General features: G+C 47.4%; 1 protein-coding gene across 3 annotated transcripts in view; it reads right to left on the reverse strand.

Moving 5' to 3' along the window:
• Nucleotides 1-22,486, reverse strand: part of NDRG4 (NDRG family member 4) — a 77,710-nt gene that overhangs the window by 36,144 nt on the left and 19,080 nt on the right. For all 3 annotated transcript variants that reach the window (XM_043989318.1, XM_043989317.1, XM_043989316.1), the window contains exon 2: nucleotides 4,256-4,347. In XM_043989318.1, the coding sequence (XP_043845253.1) occupies nucleotides 4,256-4,324 (69 nt within the window). In that variant the 5' untranslated portion in view covers nucleotides 4,325-4,347. The remainder of the gene's footprint in view (nucleotides 1-4,255; nucleotides 4,348-22,486) is intronic.

The raw sequence follows: 22,486 nt of genomic DNA on the forward strand, positions 1-22,486 counted from the left end.
GGTTTGCTCTTAGTTAAGGGTGAGCTGACCCTGAGAGACTCAGAGACACGGAACCTTCTCCAACCAGGGGCCTGGGTTATACACATTCAACATCAACCACCACCACCCCCCAAGCATTTAGTAAGCACCAACTGCGTGCCCCACTTCCTGACTTGTAAAATGAGAGGGCTGGACGAGGAGGTTTCTCCACCTGCGAAAGGAGAAATAAAGGAGAATGCAGCTCTTTGGCTGAGGGTGGGGATGAGGGGGAAGGCGGCTCATGGGACTTCAGCAAAATCCGTGAGCATGACCAGCACACAGCTGGGTCACTTTTTATCCACTAGGATAGAGAAAAGGGAAGCAAAGTCAAAACATCGAGAAGCCTTAGGCATGAGAAGGCAAAGAACAGAGTTAGGATGAAGCCTCCTGCCTACTTGGTGCAGCTAGGTGTGGCCTCCAAGCAAAGGCGAGTGATGGCCAAGGCAGACCAAACGGGGCTGTCACAGGTTGACCAAGATGGCCAAGGAGCTGGAGGGGTCTCAAAGAGGAAAAGCCGAGAAGAAGAAAGAAACAGACAGAGAAGGGAGAGAGAGAGACCTGGAGGATGGAGAGAGGGTAAAGAGAGGAGGAGGGGAGAGAGAGGATAGAGGGAGAGGAGGAAGGGGAGGAGACAGAGAGAGGATCAAGGGAGAGGGGATAGAAAAAGAGAGAAGAGAGATGAAGAGGAAGAAGAGGAAGAGGGGGAGAAGACAAAGAAGGTAAAGAGAGGAGAGGAGGAGGAGGGGGAGGAGGAGGAGGAGGAGGAGGAGGAAAGGGAAGAGAGAGAGAGAAGAAGAAGGAGGAGGAGGAGGAGGAGGAGGGAGAAAAAAGGAGGGTATGAGGGGAGGACAGAGAGAAGGTAAAAGGAGGAAGATGGAGAAGAAGAGGAGGAGGAGGAGGGAGAGAGAGAGAGAGAGAGAGAGAGAGAGAGAGAGAGAGAGAGAGAGAGAGAGAGAGCGCAAAGAGAGGAGAGGGCAATGAGAGAAAGAAATGTGGGGAGGGGAGGGGTTCTTTTCTTTTGTCACAGAGAGATATAAAATGTTCAGAATTCTCCCTGGGATAAGTGCACTGTTAAGCAGGAATGAGATCAGGCCCTGAAAATGTCGCATTGCCCTGGGCACAAAAATTCATAGCAATAGGGGCAGCTAGGTGGCACAGTGGATAAAGCACTGGCCCTGGATTCAGGAGGACCCAAGTTCAAATCTGGCCTTAGACACTTGACACTGACTAGCTGTGTGACTGTGGGCAAGTCACTTAACCCTCATTGCCCCACCCCCCAAAAAATTCATAGCAATAGCTCTGAACCACCAAGTCCCAAGATGCTGTGTGGCCTAGCCCTGCCAGGAAGTAACTGAGATCTAGAGAGGGAAGTGAATTGTCTAGTGGGGCTTAAACATGATTGAAATCCAGGCCTTGTGACTCAAAATCTAGCACCATTTCTGCGCCATCACCAAGCAACAGAATCTCAAAATGGAAGGAAGCTCCAGAGCCTCCTCGAGACTCCTTCCCTGAGGGACTCTGAGCTGAGTCCATCTGGACTCTTCCTGCCACCTCTTGCCCCAGGACTTCCCCACACCACTGTCCCAAGGGCTGGATGCTCTCCCCCAGGTGACAGCCTTTTAAATATCTGAAGACCCTGTTTCATCTCCCTCCCCTTAATCCCCATCCAGAGTCTTTCTTTTCTTTCTTTCTGACCTTTAGCTTCTTGCCAAGTACATTTGAGGAACGGAAAGAAGAAATATCCTATTAAGAAGGGAGAATAAGTGAGCTGGGTTGGTGATGATATCCATTTACCAAAAAGGTTTGTTGTTATGGAATATAACAGCAGGGAGACACAGGTCTTTTTCATCTGATGTGAAGGGTCACCATGAACTCTGCAGAATGGGAGAAGACAAATAGAGGCAGAGTGTTTGATCTAACACAGAAACAGGCGAATGTGGGCAGTAATGTGGATGAGAAAAATAAGGAAGGGGTGAAGAGACACCACCCATTTGGGATGTTTGGAACTAGAGGATGATGCTAGAAAACACACACACACACACACACACACACACACACACACACACACATGAAGGAAGAAGAGCCACTTTAGGAGAACTGAGCTGACATATAAGATGGGTCAGAGATTTAAAAGCTAGAAGGGGTCCTTAGACAAAAGGATTTTAACTGATCAAGAAACAGATAGCAGATTTTAGCCCTTGGAGCCTGTTCCCAGACCACATGGACTCACCCTTGAATTTTCTACTGAATGCCACTAGAGGGAGGAGGAGTGGGAAATAACTGAGTTTGGGGGAAAGCAGAACTCCAGGACCCTCTGGGCTTCTGAGTTTAGCAGAAAGGGAAGAGGGTGAGCCCCAGGGATCAATGGATCACCCCCTTACCCCTCCCCAAGTGCCAGGCTCTTGAATATGGGCTACAAAAGCACTTGTGGGGCAGCTAGGTGGCGCAGTGGATAGAGCACCGGCCCTGGAGTCAGGAGGACCCGAGTTCAAATCCGGCCTCAGACACTTAACACTTACTAGCTGTGTGACCCTGGGCAAGTCACTTAACCCCAATTGCCTCACCAAAAAAAATAAAAGCACTTGTGAGGATTACATTGTGGTTCATGGTGGTGGTTGGCCCAATGATGCACCACACTTCACCAAAGAGAAATAAGGGAGAGTTTTGGGTTGTCCAGCAAGCCTGACCCAAGGGTAGGTAAGTGACAAGTGAGGGCATAATTTCTGGTCTGAGACAATGCAGCACAGTGGACTGCCATTGACCTTGGAGAAGCTCTCGTCAGTCTTGGCACAGCTGTCCTGATCCAGCAGGGGATCAAAGGGATGGAGGTCACCAGGAGGGTAAAACAAAGATGTCACCCAGCTCTCTGCCCCTACGCACTGATGACGAACCACGGATAAATCAGAAACTAGAGACTTATGGCCAGTATCGTAGGATTCCTCTAACAAAGGAGCCATTACATATTTTTTTTTTTTTTGGTGAGGCAATTGGGGTTAAGTGACTTGCTCAGGGTCACACAGCTAGTAAGTGTCAAGTATCTGAGGCCGAATTTGAACTCAGGTCCTCCTGAATCCAGGGCCGTGCTTTAACCACTGTACCATCTAGCTGCCCCGGAGCCATTACATATTTACCAAAGGGGCAGAGCCATGATTAAAAGCTAGGCAGTACTGACCATTAGCAACTGAATTTGGGTTTTCATTTCCTTGCATTTTACTGCTCTCTAGGAGCTTCCCCACCCACCCAACACATTCTCTTTTTGTTTCCTCAAGTATAACTATGGAAAGAACAGGCTCCCTTGTCAGAAGGTAACCAGAGGTTATTACACATTAAATCTCAAAGACTCACAGAATGTCAGAGCTGGGGAGGGACCTTGGAGACAAGGGTAGTAGAAAGAGCATCTAGAAAGAAAGCCCTAGCATCAAAGAAGCTGGTTCAAAACCTGCCTCTGGTGCTTACTACACCTTGGGAACCAGGGGCAAGGCTTTTAGCTTTTATGAGCCTTTTTTTGCAAAAAGTGAGGCATAAGGGGCAGCTAGGTAGTGCAGTAGATAGAGCACCAGCCCTGGATTCAGGAGGACCTGAGTTCAAATCTGGCTTCAGACACTTGACACTTACTAGCCGTGTGACTATGGGCAAGTCACTTAACCCCAATTGCCTCACCAAAAAAAAAAAGGTATAAGGAGTGGGTGGGCTATATGGTCTCTGAAGGCCCCTCTAGCTCTAGATGAATGAGCTATGTATGTATGTATGTATATATGTGTGTATGCATGCAGTGCGCATCATGTGTATGTACACATGTGCATACACATGTAATATAAATGAATGCACTTAGTGCATACATACATACACATGCATACATGCATGCACACATATCCACACATAAACACTAATCTAACCAGTCTTCTCATTTTACAGGCCTGGAAGTTAAGGACCAGGCTTTGCAAATGACTTGCTAACTTAGCACAAATTAATTACTGGGTTTTCCTCCTTGAAAGGAGGGATTTAGGAGTGCTTTGGCCAAGATAGAAAGATTTTTGAAAGGGGGATGTGGGGGGTCATGGAGAGAACAGGGATGGGCATAGAAGCCTGAGTCTTCTTTCCTTATTAATCGGGCTGGTGAAGGGAAGCTGGAGTTTCCCTCTCTGGCCACACGATGTCAGTAGTGATGCTTGAGATCCAGACCCAGGGGAGGTAAAGTGTGTTGGGGGGGTGTAAGTGGCACCCTCCAGGAGCTCACCAGCTCAGTGTCTTGCCCTCTGAGCAGCGGCTTCTCTTCGGTGAATCGCAGCTCGTGGAGCCCAGCCATGGTCACCTCCTGGAGCAGCAGCCCTGAGAGGGGAGAGGGAAACAAGTTGGTTAGGGAACGGTGAAGAGACAGAGAAGGCGACCAATGAGAAATAATTGACCCCTTGGGTCAAGAACTCATGCAAGGGGGCGCAGCTAGGTGGTACAGTAGGTAAAGCACCAGCCCTGGATTCAGGAAGACCTGAGTTCAAATCTGACCTCAGACACTTAACACTTACTGTGTGACCCTGGGCAAGTAACTTAACCCCAATTGCCCACCAAAAAAAAAAAAAAGAACTCATGGAAGGGACCCAGCCCCAGCCTTAGGCCTTGTCACCCAGAACTGGCTCCCCCAGGCACCAGCTCTTTAGCTGGGAAATCGACATAAATGACTTTCTCAATCAACAAGCATTTATTAACTGCCTGCTGTCTGCAAAACAGTGTGCCAGAAAAGGAAAAAGCAAGACCAGTTCCTGCCTACAAGGAGTTCGCGTTGGAAAGGGGGAGACAACTGTTGAGGAGATAACCCAGGTCCGTAGAGGGGAAGCCGCCTGTGACTGGGGGGGACTAGGAAAGACCTTCCTATGCTTTGCTTGGACACTGAGCCTCGCCTGGGGATCCTAGACACCTTCCTGAGCCTTTTCCTTCTTGGGGTCACAGATCTGCCGCACCCCATCAGTAATCCCTACCCCTTCCCCGATCTCTGGAGCTCACCCTTCTGCCCCCTCCTTCAAACCATTAGAACAGGTGCTCTGGGTTTTGTTTTTCTTCAGTGAAAAGATAACACACAAAGATCGTATGAAACCAAACGGCGTGTGTCCTAAGCTGGTTGGCATCTAAACACTAAAGTTCCCCAGCCAGACCCGGCCTGGCTCCTGAGCCTCTCTGTGACGTAGAGGGCAGCAGGATGGATGATACGCTCAGTCGGTCAGATTAAGAGAAGGCACTGGCTTGCTTTTCTGTTTATATTCCAAGCATCTAGCACAGTGCTCAGCACATAGGACATAATGAATATCTTTATAGTCATTCATTTATTATTGATTGATTCCATATCACAGCCCTTCAAATACACGAAGATAGATGAAAAAAATTCATTCATTCATTCATTCAATCAACGAACATTTATTAAGCACATACTGCGTGCCAGGCACTGCATTCATTCAGGTAGAGATGTAAGGAAGTGGGATGGTCTTGCTACAGGCCCAGATTCAATATAAAGGGCTGTGGGATGGCTCCAGAACCTACAAACAGGTATTTATTGAGCATTTACTATGTGGTACCAGAGGCTGAGCTTGGGGAAGACCATCATGCAGGGGAAGTGTAAAGCCTTCATGCCTGTTGTCAGGGAGGGAATGATGCATGTAGAGGACCGTTAACATCCCACTGTGTGCCCCTGTTATGGGTGTTGGGAGCCAGGCGGGAAGCGTCAGGGAAGGCTTAAGGAAGAAAGCAGCACAGCTGACCTGGGGTAGGAAGGAATGAGAATCAGAGAGACCCCGAGGATGGGGGAGAAGGCAAAGGGAAGAGGGGGCGGAGGAGGCAGAGGGACAAAGCTGAGGAGGAGGAGGAAAGGAGAATGACAGGGAAGGGACAGACTTAGATGGAGTACAGAGTCTGTGTTGGAGGTATCAACCAGTCAGTCATTCAACAAACTTTGATAAACTGCTTACTATGCTCCAGACACCAGGCTAAGCGTGGAAGATATAAAGAAAAGCAAAAGACAGTCCCTGACTGCCCTCAAGGAGTAAATGGTCTCATGGGGGACAACTTGTACATAAATAGGTGCATGAAAAAATGCAGAGTAGATGGAAGGTAACCCTAGAGAGGATGGGCCAGGAGGTGGGGAGCCTGTGAAAGGCCTCTCAGAGGAGCTGGCATTGGAGCTGAAGGAAGTTAGGGACTCTATGAGTACTGAGTTATAATCCAGGCCTGCTCAATCCTTCCTTCAATCTTCCCTCCTCCCTCCCTCCCTTCCTTCCTTTCTCTTCTTTCCTTTCTTCCTTTTCTTTCCTTCCTTCCTCTTCCCCTTTCTCCTTTCTTTCTTCAGTTGCTTTTATTTTCTTTCCTTTGTTTTTTCTTCAATCAGTCAATAAATAAACATTTATTAAGTGCCTACTATGTGCCAGGCACTGGGCTAAGAGCAGAGAATTTTAAAAAGAGGCAAAAGACAATTCCTGCCCTCAAGGAGCTTTCAATCTAATAGGGGAGACAATATCAAACAAATATATACAGACAAGCTACATATAGAATAAATAGGAAATAATCAACAGAGGGAAGGCAGGCATCCTTCCTCGCTCCCTCTTTTTTTTCCCCCAGGGCAATGAGGGTTAAGTGTCTTGCTCAGGGTGACACAGCTAGTAAGTGTCAAGTGTCTGAGGCTGGATTTGAACTCAGGTCCTCCTGAATCTAAGGCCAGTGCTTTATCCACTGTGCCACCTAGCTGCCCCCATCCCTCCCTCTTTTTTAAAATAGCATCTTGCATTTTTTGGCTCGAAGTCTACATAGGGAATATGGTGCCAGTTGTGACTAAATGGTCAAGCAATGAAAAAATACTCTTTCACATTTCACTTCTAGCTCCCCTAGTCTAGAGCCTTCTAGACTGTCTTTTGCCTTTCTTTGTCTCCTCAGCTCAATGATCCCTCTGTGGCAGCGATGGTGGAGAGGATCATGGGAATGTTCATTCTGACTTTGTACATAGCTATAAGACTTGATCCAGCTGGTCCTCCTCTTTCCATGAGGTCAAAGTGAAAGACACGCTGCTATTTTTTACTACTTGTCATGAGTCATTGGTCACCCTAGGTGACTGGCTGCAAAGGACTGGCAGGACCGGTCCATTTACTTCTGGTGTTTGTTTGAAGGTATTAAGAGTCAACAGGACATGGACCATAGAACCTAAAATGAGCCTCTGCCCATTCAGGCCCAAACCCACTTCCCACAGGCCCTGAGAATGTGTGTGTGGGTGGAATAGTAGCGTGGCAAGGGAGAGTTCATAATTCATAGATCTCTCCAGAAGGCACACATCTGACTTGACTCTACTTGGCTCTGGAGGTCTGAGGGATTCAGAAATGACTTTACTGAAAAAGCGTATCATAAGAAGGGATTTGAAAGAAGGAAATGAAGTGGCTTATTGGATTTCAAGTGAGCCAGATGTGAGGGGTGTGTGTGTGTGTGTGTGTGTGTGTGTGTGTGTGTGTGTGTGTGTGAGAGAGAGAGAGAGGAGAGGAGAGGAGAGGAGAGGAGAGGAGAGGAGAGAGAGAGAGAGAGAGAGAGAGAGAGAGAGAGAGAGAGAGAGAGAGAGAGAGGATTCTGGAGTTACACTGAGCCCCTGGATCAGTGGGCAGGAAAGATCATTTTAGCTGCAGCATGTTGAACTTACTGGACTGAATCTGCATTTTCAGCCCCAGCTGGGGCCCAGGGGAGGACTGCACAACACCAAGGGAGAGGCTGGGCTTCCTGGGCCTTTGGGGAAAGGCCCCGCCTCTACGGTGAGTTAGAGGGCCATAGATTCAGAGCTGCTGGTAGGTAGCACACAAGTCACCTGTTCTAACCTCTTCATTTTTACAGAGACTGAGGCCTAGGAAAGGAACTGACCTTGCCCAAAGATCAACAGAGAGCTGATGGATGAGCCAGGATTTAGGACGCAGTCCTTGTTCTGTTGTTGGTTAGAAGCTGTCTTTCCCAGCCTCCGTTTGTCTGTGGCTATGCTATGGTGTGGGCACACAGATTCCTCTTTTCTCCCAGGCAGACAGCTCTCATGGAAGCCAGCCAGACCTCTGGTCCTGGCCAAAACTAAGAGAACTTGATCCAGAAGTCTCCAGGGACAGATGGGGGAGGACAAACCCAGCGACTAACACACAGTAGGCACTTAATAAATGTTTGCTGCCTTGACAGACCAGAAGAAGTAGGAACCTAAGAAATCTGGCTTTAATTTTTTAAAAAAGGAACATGATCCTATCAAACCATTTCCCACCATACTGGGGATGATGGGGGGGGGGGATGATGATGACTCTGGAGCCAAAAAACCTGGGTTCAAATCTCGCTTCTCTGATTAGGGCAGTGGTTGGCTAGTCACTTTTCTGAGTCTTATTTTCCACCTCGGTAAATGAAAGGTTTAAGCTCTTATTATTTTATTTTTTCCAATCAATAAGCATTTTCAATTCATCCCTCCCTCCTGCTGCATACCAATTGAGGGGAAAAAACAAACAAACCCTCGACACACAGTTCCCTGGGCTGTGTGATCTAAAGTCATTTATTTCAAGTACCATGAATCCTGGTACTTATTAACTTCGTGCTCCTGAGATGTAGGGCTGGCCATAGAATCTGGAAGACCTGAATTCAAATCCAGCCTCAGACACGTACTCTCTGTGTGACCCTGGGCAAGTTACTTCACCTCTGTGTGCCTTAGTTTCTTCCCCTATAAAACGAGGATAATAATAGCACCTTCCTCCCAGGGTTTTTGTTGAGGCTCAATTGAGATACATTTGTAAAGTTCCTCACACACAGTAGGGGCCAAATAAATGCTGATTTGTTAACATTTCTCCTTCCCTGGAAAAAATTGGAACATTTATAGTGAAAGGCACTTTAGTACGGTAGAGAGAGAGTTGGACCAGGGGTTAGGTAGACCTGGATTCAAAAACTGCCTTTGTTTTGATATGAGCTTCATCACCATGATCAATCAAGTCACTTAACCTCTCTGACCTTCAAGCTTAAGACTTTCAATCAATCAATCAGCTTATCAGTGGTAGATGGGTGGTCTGTGTGGGTGAAAGGGCCCCCACACCAATGTAACTCATTGTCATAACCCTGCTCTACCAGGTTATGGGGTGAACAAAAGTTTTGTAAACTATAAGGTGCTGTAAAAACACCAATCATTTATTAGTGATATTTCAAAAGATGTGAAGTCTTTACAAGGTGAAGGCTCCACAGGAGATTAGCTCTCCTGGCCAACGTCCCAGCAAAGAGATGAAAAGGGGGTCGAGATGACCCATGTCAAATACCAGTAAGCTCCTCCATCTAGTGCAGGGGAAGATGGCTGGGAGATCTGCCAGGTGAGATGAAGGCAGGCAGGATCTTGGCTCTGGCCTGTTAAATGTGGGAAGCTGGGGGCCTAGCCAACCCTCACGGGTCACAGACAGGGTCAGGCAGTGTACACATGCCTCAGGGTCTTCCAGGAGACCTGAAGTCAGAACCACAGCAGAAGACAAGGCCGTCCTGAGTGTCGGGGAAGGGTGTGTGTGTGTGTGTGTGGGGATATGATACTTCTAGGACACTAGAGAACAGCAGGGGATACGACCAAACTCACAGCTGGGGATTGTGAGAGAAGGAAATAGGCCAAGCCAGTGTGGGAAGCCAGGAATTATGGTAGAGGAGGGGGATGGGCATAACTGATCCCAACTCCCCCCTCCAGAACGGCAGCAGCAGGGGCATCCTGACTACAAAGGGGACGGGGTCAAACAGGGTCTTCCCACCCCATCCAAGAACGCAGGAAAGGACAGAGCCTAGCCCTGGCACAAAGTCTCAAATCAGGAACTGGGGCTGCAAATATGAGTAAACAGAAGAAAATTACAAATACATTGAAAAAATAATGTGGATTAAGAGAAGCTCAAGAGGTAGACCCAGAGTCACCCCCCTAAGAACTATAAGCAGAACCTCAGAAAAAAATAGGCTTGGGGGGGGCAGTGAGGTGGCACAGTGGATAGAGCACCCGCCCTGGATTCAGAAGGACCTGAGTTCAAATCTGGTCTCAGACACTTGACACTTACTAGCTGTGTGACCCTGGGCAAGTCGCTTAACCCCCATTGTCCTGAAAAAAAAAATAGGCTTAGCCTCAAGGACTACAAGGATGGCTGGAAAAAAATGAAAGATAACCACTAATTGACATTGTAAGTGAAATTAGAGTTCAGGAGGAAAAAGATTTGAAAGAGAATTATTATAATAAAAGGTTGGAACCTTCATCCAAGAAATAGACTCCCTAAAAAATAATAGAAAGGGGGGGAAAAGAATGCAATGATTCTAGGAGACATGAATATTACAACAAAATAAGAATACCAAAAATTAAAAAAAACTTTAGAGGTTTTGATCTACTGCTACAAACATGTGGTCTGGAAAACAGGTCTAGGAGAGAGAACTTAAGAAATAATGTGAAACCCTGATGGAAAAAAGAAAGCCATATATACTATATTTTAACAAAGCACAAAAGGAAACTATCTATATTTAGTAGAACCATAGGAGAAAGTGAAAATAGAAAAAAAAATCCACTAGTCTCTTCCCCAAAGAAACCATGTTAGAAAAAAAACAGGAATTTCACAGCCCAAATTCGGGCGTTCTAGGCCAAAAGAAAAAATATCCAAAAGCTACCATTAAGAAAGAGTTCAAGGTGCAGCTAGGTGGCATAGTGGATAAAGCACCAGGAGGACCTGAGTTCAAATGCGGCCTCAGACACTTGACACTTACTAGCTGTGTGACCCTGGGAAAGTCACTTAACCCTAATTTACCCTGGAAAACATAGTCTTACAGGTGGAAAAACAGAGGACCTTCAGGCATTCCTGAGGAGAAACCCAACACTAGGTACAACTATTGAAACGCAAACACGGGAGACAAGAGTAAATACATTCGGGGGCAGCTAGGTGGCAGAATGGATAAAGCACTTGGATTCAGGAGGACCTGAGTTCAAATGCGGCCTCAGACACTTGACACTTACTAGCTGTGTGACCCTGGGAAAGTCACTTAACCCTAATTTACCCTGGAAAACATAGTCTTACAGGTGGAAAAACAGAGGACCTTCAGGCATTCCTGAGGAGAAACCCAACGCAAAATCATTCGAGCCACTGGAAGGAGCTAAATGATGCTGAAATGCTTTCATTCTAATGGGCCAAGCTCCTTTAACCTCTCCCCTTATAGGGGAACTTGAGAGTACTCCAGAGGAACAGGGAAGAAGGTCCGTCTTTAGAGGGAGATCTGCTGTGAGAAAGTCTCCCATCCACGGGGCAGGAGGTGCTTACTGCCTGCTTTGGGTCACTCTAGTGAAGCAAGGAGGACTGGATATCCAGGCTGTTGTGAGGGGACTTCAGTGGGTTTACCATCTCGTGAATGCAGGCTTTCCTGCCACAGAGGAAGGGACATCATCCATCCCTCCTCGTCCTGGGAGATTCTCTACATCCTTCCACAAATCATCTGCCGAGTCCACCCACCTCACTGGAGGCCTGCCCCGCCTCTTGGTTGGTTCAGAGTTTCTTGGGTTCTCCTTCCGTTGTCCCTTTCTCTTACTACTGGACTATTTCCTTTCTCCAGCCATGTGTTTCCTTGATGATGACATGAGCATGGTTGTATAAATGAAAAGCCCCAGGTCCCACATGAGGTCATTCCTGGCTATATCTCAGTCAATCCTCCTTCAAGTTGAGGCTCAATCCCTACTGGTGGGAACCCTTCCTTCTAACTCTTACTCCCACATGGAGAGCCTGGCACCTGGGCCCACTCAATCTGCACTGCCACCCTGGGGAACAGTCAGGCACCCCGGTTCTATTCTGGGGGCTTGGCCAAGCTCTTGATGTTCCCGGATGGTTTCCTTGGAAACTGGATAACACAATGCAGATGGGGCCTATTTTTAGAAACCCATTCTCTCCCCTCTCCCACCCTTTCTGACATGTGGCTTTATGAAAAGCCATCACACATGAACACACCCACAGCAGAAAAGATGATCTCTCCTGAGAGAAGGCAAGTATTCCTTCCTCATAATCCCTCCCCACCCCCCACCGCCACCCTCCCATGAGGGCATATCTTTCACTACCTGCCTCCTTCAACACCCACCTCAAATAACCACCTGGTGATACAATACCCATCCCATCCCTGACCAATCAGATTATGTAACCACATTGGGGACTCTCTCCCAAAAGGATGCTATAAAAAGTATAGAGAGTGGGCAGTGTCAAGACAGATGGCCCAGAATGGGGAAGATGCAAGAAACCTCATTGGCAAGACCATGGATGTCATAGGCCATGGGAAGATGCAAGTAGAGGATGATGGAGCTTCCGCTGGGGCTCTGGGAATGGAGAATGGAGTTCCCACATATGCTGGAGGGATGGTGGTCTAGGCCCGCATAGAATACTCTGCTCAATTCTGGGACCTGCGTTTTAGGAAGGATATTGACAAATTAAAAGTGTAATCAGGGAAGGGCTACCAGTGTGGCAAGGCACCTGGAAACCGTGCCACAGGAAGAGGAACAATCAAATGAATTGGGGGGTTTAGCCTGAGCCTGGAGAAAAAAAAATGACTTGTGGAGGGTGGGGAGAAGAGACAATAGAACTCTTCAAGTCCAATGTGAGATCCTTAGAGGAAGAGACTTTTATTTTTCATCCCCAGTGCCTAGCATGTGCCTGGCACATAGTAGGCACTTAGTAAGTCCTTGTCCATTCAAATATTTGAAGGGATAGCACGTGGAATAGGGATCAGGCTTTTTCTCCTTAGTCCCTTAGGGTAGACTGAGGACCAATGGGCAAAGGTTAAGAGATGGTGGTGCATATTGTAACTCAATGTAAAAAAAAAACCTCTTTATCAATTTTTCCCCAAAAGTAGAAATGTGCTGTCTCAGGAAGTGGTGAGTCTTTGAATGAATGAATAAATGATTAGATAATCCACTTATTGGCACTATTTTCTGATATAAATTGGACTAGATAACTTATGCGGTCTCCTCCTGCTCTGACAGTGTGATATTCTAAGGACAAATATAAACTGAGTCATTATGACCCCAATTAGTCATGGGCAACAAAGGGTTAAGCGAGCATAGATGAGTGCAAAGGGAAACACCATTTAGGGATACCTAAGGCAATTTCTGGTAGGAGTTCACCATACTTCATCCTCTCCCTCTACAGACTTTTTTTTTGGGGGGGGCAGGGCAATGAGGGTTAAGTGACTTGCCCAGGGTCACTCAGCTTGTAAGTGTCAAGTGTCTGAGGCTGGATTTGAACTCAGGTCCTCCTGAATCCAAGGCCAGTGCTTTATCCACTGTACTACCTAGCTGTCCCCCTTCCCTTACACACTTTATATCTCTTCTTCCACCTTATCTTACTCTTCCAGTCTCATTTTGTTTATTCATTCATTCTCTCATTTATTCAACAAACATATATTAGGCACCCACCACAGTGTGCCAAGGGAAATACAAAAGAATAGATGAGACACTGTTCTCGCTAGGGAGCTTATGATCCAATGGGAAGATAAGATGTTAACACACAGATGTGGCCAGAGTACACACCTCTACATGATGAGTGAATCGGGAATTATAAAACAAAGGGTTACAGGAGCTCTGAGGGAGAAGATGGTGGCCAGCAGTGGAGTGCAGGCTCATGTAAAGATACATGGAAGAAGTGGCACATGACGTGGACTCTAAAGAATGGGTAGTCATCACACAGGTGAAAAGGGGGAGGGAGGGCAATTCTGGCATAGGGCACAGCGTGAACCAAAGCACAGAGGTGGGAAAAGTAGAGGGGGATGTTCAAGGGGCATAAAGAAGTCCAGTTTGCTTAGGAGTATTAGGAAAGGAGGAGGAGGACTATGAGATCATACATTAAGAGCTGGAAGAGACCTTAGTGGACATTTAGTCCAACCATCTCATCTTACAGATGACAAAACCGGGACCAGAAAGGTTCTATAACTTTCCCCATGGTCACACAGATGAGTGTCAAAAGCATTTATCAAGCACCTACTATGTGCTGGTGCTGTGCTAAGAGCTTTACAAACACAATCGGGGGCAGCTAAGGTGCGCAGTGGATAAAGCACCAGCCCTGGATTCAGGAGGACCTGAGTTCAAATCTGGCCTCAAAAACTTGACACTTACTAGCTGGGTAAGTCACTTAACCCTCATGGCCTCACAAAAACAAAAAACAAACCAAAGGAAAAAAATACAAACAATCCTATGGGATAGGTGCTTATTATTCCTGTTACAGATGAGGAAACAGGCTGAGAGAGGTTATGTGGCTGGCTTGGGGTCACATGACTAGTAAGTGTCTAGGGCTGAATCTGAACTCAAGAGATCATTAGCTCCGCGTGGGACTTGTTGAGTTTTAGCTTCTGGCAGTGACATCTAAGGGATGATACACTGGAAGCCAGTGGAAGACAGCTCTGGGGTCCAGAAGAGGGTCAGGATTTGAGATGCCTATCTCGCAGTCGTCTGCCTACAAGGGGCAGCTGAAACCGTGGGAATGAACAAGGCTGCCAAGGGAAAGAAGAGAGTAGAGAGCCAAGAACAGAACTCTAGAGAACATTCACACTAAGGATTTGGACAAGGATGCCAAGGAGGAAGGGATGGTGGAGGGAACCCAGGGATACAGAATCTCAGATTGGGAACAGAGAGATGTCAGAAGGCACAGGGTTCTATGGCAATGACTAACAAAACACTGAAATGCCCAACCATGGGGTCAAGGTTGGGCCCTGAAAGAAGCACAATCGCAGTGACAGAACCATGGATTTAGAGCTAAAATGGACCTTAAACGTCTTCTCATTTAACCCTCTCATTTTACAGATAAAACTAGGGTCCAAAGGGGTCGGTTGATTTGTTCCAGGTCACAGAGATGGTAAATGGCGGAGCCAGAATTAGAATTGGAATCCAGGTCCCCCAGCTCCAATGTGAATTGGAGGCTTGTTCTATAACACCCCAGCAGTGTGGGGGAGACAGACTGTGTGAAGGGGGAGGGTTCAAGGGACCAGGAGGTGCAGTAACAGCCAGAAATAGATTTAATGAGTGGGAGAGGAGAGATGGGAGACTGTCTTTTCCATTTCTTCCCCTCTCCTATTATTTTCTTTAAAAAGTTTTATTATTCTTTTGTTTTAGAATTTTATTGATAGTTTTTGTTGTCATTTTTTATATCAGATACATTTCCCCATATTCCCTCCTCATATCCTAGAGAACTTCCTTTCATGTAAAGAAAAATAGTTAAGAAAGCAGTGGAGTCTGATAGTGTATGGACCACCCTTCTGTCCCCAAAATCTACTAAGAGAAGGGACTTTCCATTCCTTCTTCCTCTTTTCATCTCATCCTTTTCTGCTGAGCCCTCCAAACCCTAAAGCCCACCCACGGGTGCTGCCTGGACCCCTGATGACACTCAGGGTGAAAGTAGTAGAGAAAGTACTGGACATGATTGTTGTCATTCTGTCATTTCAGTTCTGTCAAGCTTCTGTGAAGACTGGGAACCCTTTGGGTTCCCATGCATGTTCATTTCTCTTGTAATGAACTGGATTTTCACATATGATTCATGATGTTGTGATTGCCTACTGACACTCTCCAACACCCCATTTGGGGTGTTTTTTTTGTGGGGCAATGAGGGTTAAGTGACTTGCTCAGGGTCACACAGCTAGTAAGTGTCAAATGTCTGAGGCCAAATTTGAACTCAGGTCCTCCTGAATCCAGGCCTGGTGCACCACCTAGCTGCCCCCTTAGGTGTTCTTGGTGGATATACTGGAGTGGTTTGCCATTTCTATCTCCAGTTCACTTGACAGTTGAGGAAGCTGAGGCGAACAGGGTGAAGTGACTTGTCCAGGGTCACACATCTAAGAAATGTCTGAGGCTGGATTTGAACTCAGAAAGATGAGTCTTCCTGGCCCAGTGCTCTATCCCCTGGGCCACTTAGCTCTTAAGATTCCCTAGCTTCTTTCAAGCCTCGACTCAAATCCCAATTTCTACAGGGGACCTTTCCTCATCTCCCCTACCTTGATCATCTTCCCTTCCCATCTACTCAGCATATTTATCTTGGATGTACCTGGTTGCTGACCGTTAGAAGGCAAGTTCGTTGAGGGCAGGGACAGTGTTTTTGCTTTTCTTTGTATCTCTGGTACATAGTACAGCGCCTGGCTTGTGGACTAACTCCAGTCACCACTCTGAGCTTTAGTTTTCTCATCTGGAGAACAGGAATGGTAACGAGGTGACTGAGTGAAATAACCCAGGTTCATGGGGCAGCTAGATGTCACAGTGGATAAAGCACCAGCTCTGGAGTCAGGAGGACCTGAGTTCAAGTCCAGCCTCAGACATTTGACACTTACTAGCTGTGTGACCCTGGACAAGTCGCTTAACCCCAATTGCCTCACCCAAAAAAATAAAAAAGAAAAGAAAAGAAATAACCCAGGTTCAGAGCACTTGGAAAGCCCGACAATATGAATTTAGGATTAGAGTCACTATTGTTTTTTATGGAGTGACAGCATCAATAGCATGGCAATGAGTACACGGTAAGCATGAAATAAATGTTTGACGGTTGATAGATGGATTCCCTGCTAAGGCTACACAACCCCAGCTCTCACAGAAATGCCTCTGCTCCCATCACCCTCATGGGATGGTATCAATCTCCTTTGCACCCCAGCCATCTGAGACCATAGGAGGAGAGGAGGTCTTTGATCCCCAAACTCCTCCTCCCTTCATCACTGTCTCGCTGGATGATGGATCCCACAGGAAGACAGTCTCCTTTGGCGATTCTTTTTTTGTTGTTTTTGATTTTGTAGGGCAATGAGGGTTAAGTGACTTTCCCAGGGTCACACAGCTAGTTAAGTGTCAAGTGTCTGAGGCTGGATTTGAACTCAGGTCCTCCTGAATCCAAGGCCGGTGCTTTATCCACTGCGCCACCTAGCTGCCTCATCCTTTGGAGATTCTTGAAGCAGGTGTAAGAGCTGTGACCCATTTGGATGGGTGTGGTGCCTCCCCAGTAACTTGGCTCTGAGACCCATGCTGGTGGAGAAAGGTGAACGACCCACTCCCTGAGTACTTACTGCCCAGGGCAGTGGTCAGCACTGTCACAAAATTCCTAGCAAGGAAGGTGAGGACACTCCTGGGGAGGTTCCAGATGATGCGGGCAGCTCTGCTCCCCGGGAGCTTTGGTGAATAATGAAGTCGGGGGAAAGCTGCCGGTGCCCAAACCTGTGGGGCAGATGGTTTCTCACACTACCAACCCCCTCTTCTCTACGTCTTCTTTCTATTTCTCCTACTTTCTCCTCAAAGTCCCTTTTGAGAGCTTCCATGGCCTGAGATCAGTTCATATTTTTCTTGGAAGCTTTGGATGTTGGAGCTTTGACCCTGTTATTATCTTCTTCTTCTGAGGTTGTATTGTGGTCTACCTTACCCCCAAAGAAGTTTTCAATGGTTTTCTGCTTTCTCTGCCTACTCATCCTGGCTTACTATTTCTTGGCTTTTAACTCCTTCTTTAAGTGTGGCGCTGCTTCCAGGACACACTGTTCTAGCTACAGCGTGGCCCGGGCAATGGTTGGGCTTCTTCTCAGCCTGCCTGGCCTTGCTTTCATTTGATTTTAAACTCTCCACTGGGGGGGTGAGGGGTGGAGCTGTTTCTCTGCTCCTCTCCTGTTCTCAGCTTCAGAGGGTCCCAGGTGTTTGGGGTTGAGGCGGGGCAGGTTTTAATCTCACCTGGCCTGTTCTCAGGTCTGGAGATAACCTCAGGCCTATTTACTAAGAAACCAGCCAGCAAAGCTTTCTGTGGTTTGGTTCTCAGCTTCTTATGAGACTGCTCTCCTCCCCCACCTGGGCCTTCAGCCGCTCAGGATTTCTTCCTGGTTGCCTGCTGGGGTGGGACAGTTGAATCCCCCCCCCCCCCCCCCCCCCCCCCCCCCCCCCCCCCCCCCCCCCCCGCAATCCACTGGTACCCCAGCACTTCCCCCTTCCCCATCCCCACCAGCCACTCAGTCGGACCGTGTGCTCGGTTCCAGAAGACTCCAGTGCTGCAGCCGATTTACTACCAACAATTTGACCACTGGTGTCAGTGGTCCAACTGGCCACGAACCCCAAAGGCTACACAGAGTTACTTTTCTAGGGGTGCTGGACTGCTAGGGGGCCTTTATTGGGAAAGATTTTCTCCTGCTCTTGCCTCTAAAATCCATTGTTATCTCTGTCCTTCAGAGCTGATGTAGAGGCAGTGAGTGAGGCAGCTGGATGTGTGTGTGTGTATGTGTATCCAATGAGATTAACATAAACATAAAACACTTTGTAACCCTTAATCATTAGATTGTAAACTCCTTGAGGGCAGGAAATGTCTTTTGCCTCTATCTGTATGTATCCCCAACACTTAACACAGTGCCTGGCACACAGTAGGCACTTAACACATGTTTATTGATTGTCTGATTCAAGGGACATGTGTACGATATATCATTCTTACTAGCCTGCAAATCTATAGCAAGTTTCCCCCCCTTACTTACTATAATTTCCCCTTTGTTCACCACCAGACTAAATTCCATGAGAGCTTTCAACCTGCTCAGCACACAGCAGGTGCCTAATGCTTGTTGAATTGAATTTTCTCCTCACAATTATCCCATTCAATTCAATTCAATTCAACAAACATTTACTAAGCACCTACTATGGGCTAGGCACTGAGCTAAGTAAGCACCAGAGATAGGAAAAGAGGCAAAAGACAGTGCCTGCCCACCAGGAGCTTACAATCTAACTGAAGACAACGCGCAAACAAATACATACAGAGCAAGCTCTCTCTATACATCCTAGGAGCTGGAGGGATAGGTCTGACATTCCTCTTTGGACAGATAAAGGAGACTGAGCCTCAGAGGGGTTATGAGACTTGCCCAGGATCACAGACACACACACACACACAATTAGCACAAAGCCAGGTTCCCTAAAACAGTGCCCTGCTCAAAAGTCGTCATGGCCATAGTAGAGGTGGACAGGCACGAAGGGAGAGAGGCCACACTGCCCACTGCTGAGAGCTTCCCCCAGTCGCCAACAAGAACATGGAGGTGGACGGGGCCTGGGAGGTACCAACTGCCAATTAACTGCCAAATCCCTGACCGGGGCTAGGGGTGGGGCAGAGGGGCCTGGAGCCTGGGCCTACCTCTTTTCAGGAGGGGGAAGGGGTTCTTAGTCATCTCGGAGCGATGAGAGCCCAGGGATATAAGGCATCTGAAGCAGTCCGAAGCCATGGCCCTGAGCAGGAGAAGACAGCCCAGTCCCTCTGAGTGAAGGTTCCCCCTGTCTCCACGGAAACGCCAAGCACAGGCCCTGGGGGATCTGTCTGATGGCTGGGTGGGGGCAGGAAGGGGACCTTCTTGTCCCTTCCTTTGGTTCTCTCTGTTCAGAAATTAAGCATGTTTCCTGTCCAGTGATTGCTCTTCCCTGAGGGTCACCTGCATCCCCCTGCCTCGTTCTCACTCTATCCTGGTTATTCCGTGGGACTCGGAAGGACCCAAAAGCCACACAGTGGGGGCTTCCCCGAGGTCCTGTGGTCATTGGGCCAATTCTCTGAAAATGCTTCCTCAGATTCTCAGAACACGATAGGGTTTAGCGCTGGAGGGGAATTTAAGGCGACTTTGGTCCAAAATCTTCATTTTACAGATGGGAAACTGAGGCCCACAGAGGGCATGGGACTTTCTCAAGGCCACACAGGAAATCTGTAGCAAGGACAGGACTGAACCAAATCCTTTGACTCTCATCCACAATTCATTCATTCTCTCTCTCTCTCTCTCTCTCTCTCTCTCTCCTTTTCTTTTGGTGAGGCAATGAGAGTTAAGTGACTTGCCCAGGGTCACACAGCTAGTAAGTGTCAAGTGTCTGAGGTCAGATTTGAACTCTGGTCCTCCTGACTCCAGGGCCGGTGCTCTATTCATTGCGCCACCTAGCTGCCCCACAGGTCACTATTTTAGAGATGAGGGAAAGTCCAGTGGAAGAGCATTAGTTCCGGAAATAGGCAAACTTGGGTTCAAATCCCACCTCTGAGGCTTACGATTTGTGTGACCTTGGGCAACTTATTTTCATCTCCCTCAGCCCCAATTCCCTCATCTGTAAAATGAGAGGATTGGACTAGATCAGGTGTCTTTTTTTGCGTGTCCTGGACCCCTTTGGCAATGTGGGGAAGCCTAGGGATTCCTTCTCAGAATCAGATATTTAAACGTATAAAATATATAAGTAAAGGAAGCCAATTTTATTTTCCTATAATAATGCCATGGCTCAGAATGAGGCTCTGGAGGCCAGAGGAAAAAGGGACAGTCAGGAGTAGCGATGAGCTCCAATGTCTACAAAAGGATTTCAGCACAGGTCTGTCCACCTCAGTAGCTCCGTTGTTCCCCTAACAAAGGGATGGATTTCACTGCCTCCTGGCTGGGGGGTTGATGGAAGGAAAGCTCTCTGCCTTGTGCTGTTACCCACTCCTGGGGACACCAGATCCACCCCTCTCAATTTGAAGGATGGAACTGTTCTCCTGCAGAATTTGGAAGTCTCCCAGGATACTTTTTAATTGGTATCCTCCCAGCATGCTCTACACCTGCTGACCCCTGTAGATAAGGGCAGGGATATAATCACTGGCTCATTTCTGCTCCCTTTCAGGATGCTCCAGATGCCCAGGCTGCTGTGTGGTACCCTCTGGGGAGGGGCCCTCAGCACCATTAGGCAAAAAACAGTGCACTCTAGAAGTAGATTCCCCCCCCCCTTCCCTACTAGACAGACTCTCATCTGGTCATGGGGATCTATATTCTCCTCTTAGGACTTCTGAGGACTCCACTTGGGAGACAGTGAGGGATGATGGATGGAAACACAGGGCTGTTTGCTTCACTAAAGGGAATGCTTAGGAAAAAAAAAAAGATGTGATTTTGCCTTGCTTGGGGGGGGGGGGCTAGGGGCATAGAAAACTACAGGCATCACAAACACACCTTTGACAAACTAAACTCTCACCTAGGTATTCTTGTGATCTGTGACCCACAAGCAGAGCTCTGACTTTATAGTTTTTTGAGTAGTTTTTACACAATCTCTCTCTCCCTCCCTCCCTCTTTCTGTCTCCATCTCTTGGTCTCTCTTCCCTTCTTCCTTCCTTATTTTCCTCTCTTTCCATCTCTCTTCCTCCTTCCCTTCTTTTCCTTTCTCTCTTCCCCTCTTTCTCCCTTCTCTATTCTCTCTCTCTCTCTCTCTCTCTCTCTCTCTCTCTCTCTCTCTCTCTCTCTCTCTCTCTCTCTCTCTCTCTCTCCCCCTCTCTCTGGCTTCTGTCTCCACCCGAGACTTCTCCCCATGACCCCTGGAAGCCGTGCTGTGCTTCTGGACAGCTCAGATGCTCTGGTTTTCCTTAACAGCCAGCCCAAATTTGCCTCTTTGCAGTTTCCCCCCATTGTCCCTGGATCTGTGCCACAGACCCGGAGTCAAGCTAATCTAATTAGCCTTTTTCTATACAATAGCCACTTACATACTCTCCAGGCTAAAACGTTCCCAATTCTCCCAACACACCCTCTCATGGCATGGACCGGAGCTGTCCAAATTAGCAATGTACATGGTGGTCAGACAGTCCCTGCCCTCCAGGAGCTTACAATTTAATCAATGTTCAGAGAGCCTCTGAAATCTCTTTGTGTACCCCACATTAAGGACCCCTGCCTTTGTTGTTGTTCAATTGCATCCAATGCTCCATGACCCCACTTGGGGTTTTCTTTGCAATGACACACCAGTGGTTTACGGTTTCCTTTTCCAGCTCGTTTTACAGATGTGGAAACTGAGGCAAGCAGGGGTTAGTGATTCTCTGGATGAGACCTGAGCAGGGCAATAGTACATTGGTATTATCATATTCCTAGTCCTAGACCCTCTCTCTCTTTTAGGGGAACCCCAGTTTGTATGAGATGTCTTGGCTCCCATCATCATACCGTTGACTCCTATGGAATTTTCAGCCGGATAAAACTCCCATCAATCAGTTGTGGCCTAGCCAAGCCTCCTTCATCTTGTGTTCATAAAGCTGATTTTCATGAGCCCAAGTGTGAGTCTTTATATTCATTCCTATTCAGTTTCATCTTCATAGAAGCAGCCCGATATTCCAATCTGGTAACATCGTTTTGAATCCCTCCCAGTTCTGTCATCTTCAAATGTGATCATCAGACCATTTAAGTCTTTATTTAATTCACCAATAAAGCCAGGTGGCACAGTGGATAGAGAGTGCTGGACTTGGAGTCAGGAAGACAGGAGTTCAAATCCTGCCTCAGACTAGTTTTGTGACCCTGGGGAAGTCATATCACCTTTTCTGACCTCGGTTTCCTTATTTGTGAAATGGTGATAATCAGAGTACCTGCCTCACAGGGTTGTTGTGAGGATCAAATGAGTGCTTTGCAAACCATAGCTATATGAACGCTAGCTGTTATTGATGATAATTATTATGTTAAACAACACGGGACAAGCAGTGATCTCCAGGGAACTCAATCAATCACCAAGCATTTATTAAGATGCACAGGG

The sequence above is a fragment of the Dromiciops gliroides genome, chromosome 2, assembly GCF_019393635.1.
Source record: "Dromiciops gliroides isolate mDroGli1 chromosome 2, mDroGli1.pri, whole genome shotgun sequence".
Lineage (NCBI taxonomy): Eukaryota > Metazoa > Chordata > Mammalia > Microbiotheria > Microbiotheriidae > Dromiciops > Dromiciops gliroides.